Here is a 7093-nt window from a genome sequence, read left to right as displayed (position 1 = left end):
TACTCTCACATTGTTGGTGGGACTACAAATGGGTGCAGTATGGAGATTCCTCAGAAAACTTGTAATGAAACCACCATTTGACTTGGTTATCCCACTCCTCAGTTTATACCCAAAGGCATAAAAATCAGTCTACCACAGTGATGCAGCCACATCAACGTTTATAGCACCTCAATTCACAATAGCTAAACTATGAAATCAACCCAGATGCCCTTCAACAGATGAATGGATAAAGAAAATGTGGTATGTACACATAATGGAATATTACTCAGCCTTAAAGAAGAATGAAATTATGGCATTTGCAGGTAAAGGGATGGAACTGGAGAATATTACGCTAAGTGAAATAAGTCAATCCCAAAGGACCAAAGGTCGAATGTTTTCTCTGATATGCGAATGCTAATTCACAATAAAGGATGGGTCCAGGGAAGAATAGAGGTACTTTGGATTAGACAGATGGGAGTGAAAGGAGGGGAGTGGTCTGGGGGTAAGAAAGGCAGTAGAATGAATTGGATATTATTACCCTAGGAGCATATCTGATTACATGACCAGTGTAACTCTACATCATGTACAACCAGAAGGATGAGAAGTTATACTCCATTTATGTATAGCATATCAAAATGCATTCTACTGTCATATAAAACTAAGTAGGACAATTTTTTAAAAAAGATAATAATAGAGGGAATAAACCCCTGTACTCCTCTCAAACCATAGGATATGGTTAGGCAGATGAAATTTTGAAAACACATATGAGTCTAGGTTAGGGAATATGTAAACTTGCTTCACAGTGCTAAGAAGGCATCAAGAGATGTGGCTTGTGACAGGAGCAGTTGCTTTCTGATTCTCTGGGGAGTGAAGGAGAGCGGATGTAAGCAAGGATGGAGAAGCCCGATTTGGAGATAGCTGCAAGCCATCTGGCATCAGGCAATCTCCCATTGACACTGGTTTCTGCAAATCAAAGGAGGGGAACCACAAGGAAAGTTGTCGAGGCCCTGGGTAAAGGGTGGGGTTCTGGTTTGAGAACTCTGGTTGCTTCTAGTCAGGTCTGCATCTTTTTGTGACTACAGATCCTGTCAGAACCCCTTCCTCCCCCTATAGTGACTCCAGTTCTTAGCAGGCTCCAGGTCTTTTTAGGTCTAGGGTGCTAAGAGCTTTCTGCTGTTGCTACTCCCTGGTGCCTCAGTTTTACTTGGTTTTCCCCTTAATTTTTCCCTCTAAAAAGCCTGTGCAAAAAACCTGGCTGAAAATGCGACTGCTTCCTTAGTATCTGCCTGTTAAAGAAGACAACCAAGTCAGAACAGGTTCACCTGAATTCCCTGCAGTCAGCAGGCCCCACTTCAGCAGACAGATGGAGTCCAAAGTCCAGATGCATTAGGCGCTAGACCTTAAAAACAGGACATTGAGGCAAAGTGTCTGAACATAGGCATTAAGGGTGCCAGACTTTTGGACACAAATAAATATCTTCTGAAGTAGAGGCTGATTCTCCCAACTGACCTTAATATGTGAGTGTGTGGGGATAAACTGGAAGAAGGATGGAGCAAGACGGGTCTGACAGAAGTTTAGAGGTTTTGGACAAACACCCAATGCTTGGCAAACATAATTCCAGACACACTAAGCTGGAAGTCTTGCACTATGCCTTGGGTGTGGAGGAGATTGTGCATACATTTGTAAATGCACGCATTTGCTTCTTTCACAGACTTGGGGAGTGTCTACGACTCCTCCCATCAAAGATAAAGAATAATCTCCAACATTTATGAGTGCTTTCTGTGTGCCAGCCACCATTCTGAGTGTTTTCTAAGTGTTTTACTTATATTCGCTCATTCATTTTAGAGATTATTTCATTTGGTGGGAACTATTAGGTCACTTTCTAAATGAGAACACTGGCACGGAGAGATGAAGCCTGAGGTGTCCTTGTTAGGAGCCCTCTGAGTTGGAAATAACTCCGCAGACTGGTTCTAGAGTCAGTACTCCGCACTACTGCTCCACAATGTTTCTATGCCTGACTCTGGACTTGTAGGAGGAAGTGTGTGTATTATTCATCGTCTTATGCTCGCAACCATGTAAGTGCTTTATAGTTGTTTCTTAATTCAATGAATGAACTTTTGCTAGGCAGCCAGGACAGTGCCACTCCAGGACTGGTGCCCAGCAACAGCCACTCCTAGGGGAAGAAGACAAACTTTCCTCGCAGAACTGCGCTGCCGGCCCATCGGTTCCCAACCAGGGCTCACGAGTAAGCACCAACAGGTCTGTGTCTGCACCAAGAGGGAAAGGCGCAGCAGACAGCGCCCTGCACAAACCAGAAAAACTGCCCTCCTCTGCTCAGAGCCCACGGCAGGGCACAGTCCCAGCGCTGCTCTGCCCTGCAGGAGCGAGGAGAGTCTCCCGCGGCCCCAGTGCGGTCACTCTCTGGCCTCGCCCCTTCGCTTGCCTTCCCTGCCCTCCCGCTGCCTGAGGTCTGGCGGGCGCTCCCCTCCTGGTGGGTGGAGTGTGAAGCCCGGAGGCAGCGCGGACTCTGCGCCCGCAGGTGTGTTGGTCCTGCCTCCCAGGGGAGCTGCTCGGCTCTTCTCAGCCGGCCCATGGAAGGGGCCGATCCCTCGTCGCCAGGAGAGGAGCTGGAGCTCTCGGTGCTCCAGGAGCCGCCGGAGGAGCAGAGGCCTCTCAATGGAGCCCTCCAGGTCCTGCCTGCTTCGGCCGACGACCCCAGCCCAGCCCAGGTAAGGTCCCTGTGAGGCGCCGGTGGCGTGATCGCCGAACTGTGGCCTGGCACCCCCCGCCACAGTGTCAGGGTTCCAGAAAGTTCGCGGGGCGTCCCCGACGAGGAACGAGAGTGACGCGCACTGGAATGCTCTGAAGGGGGCGCAGTAACACGAATGCCCTTTGGTCCTGGCGCGCCGCGCCTTCCCGCGACCTTTGGCCCCTCTGACATTTGTGACCCTTCAAACTCGCGGGTCTCCCTGAACCCGAAGGCACTTTAAAATTTTTCTCTTCGAAGAGAGAATTTGCAGAGATAGAGGTGGTTTTTAAAAGTTATGTAACTTTTAGTGGTTTTTATTCCCCTTATTTTTTCAAATAGGGAGAATGAGTTTTAGAGTTTTCTTTTTTTTCCCAAAATTTCTTCTGCCTTCCTCCTCACTTAACGTTCCCTGGCTCCCATTTCCCCGTTCCATCTCCTCAAACCTCCCCTCATTCCTATCCAGGCTTACCATCCCCCAAACACTTTCTCTTTTCTCCCAGCTTGGCCTTTTGATGCTGCAGGAAGAGAGATACGGGGTAGGGGAGAGGGGCAAAGCAGGGAGAGCCAGAGGGGCGGAGCTGGCCTGGAGATGTGAGGGAGTGAAATAATTTAAGCTGTAGGGAAATGATTTCAAAGTTCTTGTCCCCAAAGCATTCGACTAGCTTATTTGCTTTTGCTTCTTTTAATCTCCTGGTGATTCAACCTTAGTAGTGAGGGGAGCATTATTCATTCACATCAAGTACTTGTAAACCATCAATTTGAATTCTGAATCTTCTGATTAACCCCTGAGGTTGGCTTGTGGTTTACTGCATGTAGGGAACTCCCCATGTATATAGCTTTAAACTGAACTTTCCAGGCCCCACTCCTCCGCGTCCAACCTTCTGGCTGCCCAACTGTTGAGTTTAGGAATAAGCAGGAAATTCAAAAGTTGAAAGCATTGCTTTTGTGCCACACTGATTCCTGGAAGTTCTATGCCCGGACGTCTGCTTTTATAGGTACCCTGGAGAGTAAGTTGGTAGCTCATGTTTAAATGAAATAGGACCACAGAAGAATGAAGTTTGGCAAAGATGGCTGATTTTTAGCACAAGCGGCCAAACAGTGGACTTGCTCTATGGATCCTTGAGGACAGGGTCTAGGCATGGGTATTGGGAATACTTGCATCACTTTAGCTAGACCCAGCTCACCCCAAAGAATCCATGGTTTGAGACTACTCTGGTGACAACTTCACGAATAGAATATATGTGGCAAGGCTGTCAAAAGGTGGTAATGTAATATGCCCAGCCGTCGTTTTGGAGACCAGGAGTGCCTTTGGAAAACAGTTAAGGAGTAGAACCTGCCAGATCCATGTAGGGCATCAGTATTTAAAATTGTTTAGCACCTATCTTGTAGAGGTTGCCCTTTCATGTTTTAATGACTTCCTTGTTAGTCAGGTATATACAGATATCCTAGACTTCCTTGTAATTTAGCTTTGTAGGTCACTGAATAGGAAAGCTACAGTGACCGACAGAATGGAGCGAAGATGAAGGATTATATGGGAACTTGGAAGGCATTATAGAACAGCCTTTTACTTGAACAGCATTATACTTGAAGACATTATACTTGAACAGCAAAAACTTTAGAAAGGAGAGGAAAAAACCTTAGAGTATCTAAGGTTAGTGAGTTAGTCTCATTCCATAGGGTAAGTTGAAGTGTATTTCAATTAGAAAATTCAGTTTATGTGGGGTCATTAAATGTTGGCTAGCACAAGGGAAAGATTTACACAATTAAGATTTTGTGTGTGGGTGCTTACACTCTGTATTAAGATTCAAGTTGTAGCTAAAGTATTTTTATGTATTTTTATTAAGCCTATGTTCAACAACTCTTATGAACAAAACACTAGTGATACATGAATGCATTTAATTATCACAACACACTTAAGAGGCAGGTGTCAGTGTTTTGATTTGACAGACAAAGGAACTGAGGGAAGAAACTGAGATTCAAAGAAGTTACCAAAATACTCAGGCTCACTCAGTGGTGCCTCTGACATTTCTGAGGTTTCTGAGGTATCAGATCTATGTGCTTTCCATCAAATTTATTTACCCATAATTTCGATATATAACATAATTTATACTCATTTACAGTAGCCAAACTTATAAATTATGTATTACTAATTTCTACAAGTTAGATCCCTCATAATTAAGTAATTTAAGTGAAATATGAGGAGCTGAGAGGTAGTTCTGGTGGATGAGGGAATTGCAGGTGGATGGGTGGCTGGATGAGGGAGTAAGGAACAGTTCTGGACATTTAGGAAGATGACATTGCATATCATGGATATCTTCCTACTTGGAAGAGCAGGGCTAGGGGAGTATACAGAGGCAGTATAAAGAACTTTCTCTCATCTTAGTTTGCTGCTTTGGGAAAAGGAATATTAGCCAACCAACAGGTGAGGGGTAGAACCTGCTGAATGTAGGGCATCAGCACTTACGACAGCACTTTGCCTGTTGTCTCTGTAAACATGTCAGAATCATTGGGTCAAAAGTGCAAAGTAGATTGTAGGTAACAGAGTGACACTGGTTTTCTTGAATGGCTCATTACAGGAGTTCTGACTTAGAAGTCTCAGATACATTTAAGTATCTTTAGGAAAAAACCAGCAAATTGACAGTATTGAGACAAACAAGTCATACGTGGATGGGTTAGCAGACTCTTAACCATTGGTACATGCTGTTGAGTCTAAGACAAGAATCAAATGGTACTTTTGTGCTCAGATCAAAAAAGTGGATTAAATGCCACAATGAAGATTAAAAGTACAAATTTTCCTATGTTCTAAGAAAAATATCCCTGATCTAAATATCTGCTCCTGATTGTGTCAAAGAGAAGAGCTTTTTGCATCCAAGAGATAGATAGTCTTGCCGTTCTTCTAGGATCCAGTACCATGTATTTAGGCTTTTGCCAGAAGAGGGATGTGAATATCTGGGGGAGTGCTCAGAGGAAAGATGCTCAAATTCTGGACTCATATGATGCATATAGAATGCAAGGTGTCGTTTGCAAACATCTCTGGAAGGCTCCTTGTGGAGAATCTGCCTGTGACCTCTCGTGACCTAGAATTTGGTCAAGAGAGAATGAGAAGCCAGAGAAGGAGGCGGCATGACTTTGTAATCCTGTTTTGAGAGCAAAGACTCATCTTGTGTAGGATGGTACCTATTGTATCACAGGTTCTTCCACAAACTTCCCAGGGACACTGGTAACAGATGTTGATCCCTGATTTGGTTCTAATGTGCAGAGAGTCAAGAAGCACTGCACTGTATTGTTTGGTTGACACACCAAACATGGTTTGACTGACACACCATTGTTTTGTAATGACTTCAAGCCTGTGAAGACTAGTCATGCAGGGGAGAGCCTTCAGCGGTCCCCCTATTAGGACTGAGGAGAGGACAAGGAAGGTGCTAGGCAGTAAGAGAGCAACTTTGGACTGGACAGGAATAGGAGTTTCCTACAGATGAGGAGTGTGATATTCTTGACTGAGTTCCTCCTGGAAGGCAGAGTATTTGGTCTTTCAAACCACCAGAGTCCTAATTTATGATCTCTAGGGGACAACACGTGAAGGCAAAAGTGTGTGTCAGTAATGATTAGCACTCATTTTTTACTCATTTGAGATCATTTCCTGTTGCGCTAATCTTTATGGCCTGGCTGCCTCTTGTGTTATAAACACAACATGGCACAGTTCTGAAGCTGTGCAACTAAGAGATATGTTTCTGTCCCCTGAGAGGTCAAGGATTACTTACACCAGGATTACTTTTCCCCATGTGCCTTCTTGAGTACTTGCTTTGGTGACTTTGGAGAAGTTCTTCAAACTTGAGTTGGGGTGAGAGGTGGCCCTATCCCTGGACTCCAGAAACACTTAACTCAAGAGATGTTCCTCTGTCCAGATTCCCAGGTCCTTCACTGCACCTCATTCTCCTGTGACACCTGGGACACAAGATCCAGTGCTTCGGATCTCCACCATTTGACCCTTCCTCTAGAACCTCTCAAAGTACAAAGCCCTATGTAACTAAGTAGCACTAATTAGTACACATTATTAAATGCCTGTTACCTGTAGGAAGTACACTGTGGGATATAAGAATGGGGAAGTTCAAGAACCACTCCTCCCTCTACATGGTTTCAATTTACCTAGGAAGATAAGGACATCCTGCTTGCATTTGAACATGAAACCAGACAGCACAATCAATGGCGGTATCAGATGAGGTGTGGGGAAGTTTCATGCATGTACTGGGAAGTTTCACTAATAGTGGGTAGGAGGTTTCAGACCAGGGGTCTCAATCCTGACAAAGCAGTTGATTCACTATGGAAGGTTTAAAATGATAATCCAGGTCCTACTTCTACCTATGG

The 7093-nt window shown here is 44.8% G+C and overlaps 1 protein-coding gene across 1 annotated transcript in view; it reads left to right on the top strand.

The window, feature by feature from the left end:
• Positions 1-1824: 1824 nt before the first annotated feature.
• C9H3orf52 (chromosome 9 C3orf52 homolog) overlaps positions 1825-7093 on the top strand; it is a 32552-nt gene continuing 27283 nt past the window's right edge. Inside the window, exon 1 of the mRNA XM_047565599.1 lies at positions 1825-2708. Within this exon, the coding sequence (XP_047421555.1) occupies positions 2571-2708 (138 nt within the window). The 5' untranslated portion in view covers positions 1825-2570. The remainder of the gene's footprint in view (positions 2709-7093) is intronic.

Source organism: Sciurus carolinensis, chromosome 9 (genome assembly GCF_902686445.1).
Source record: "Sciurus carolinensis chromosome 9, mSciCar1.2, whole genome shotgun sequence".
Taxonomy (NCBI): Eukaryota; Metazoa; Chordata; class Mammalia; order Rodentia; family Sciuridae; genus Sciurus; species Sciurus carolinensis.
Note: the sequence above shows the minus strand (reverse complement) of the source record. Positions and strands in the feature narration are given on the sequence as shown.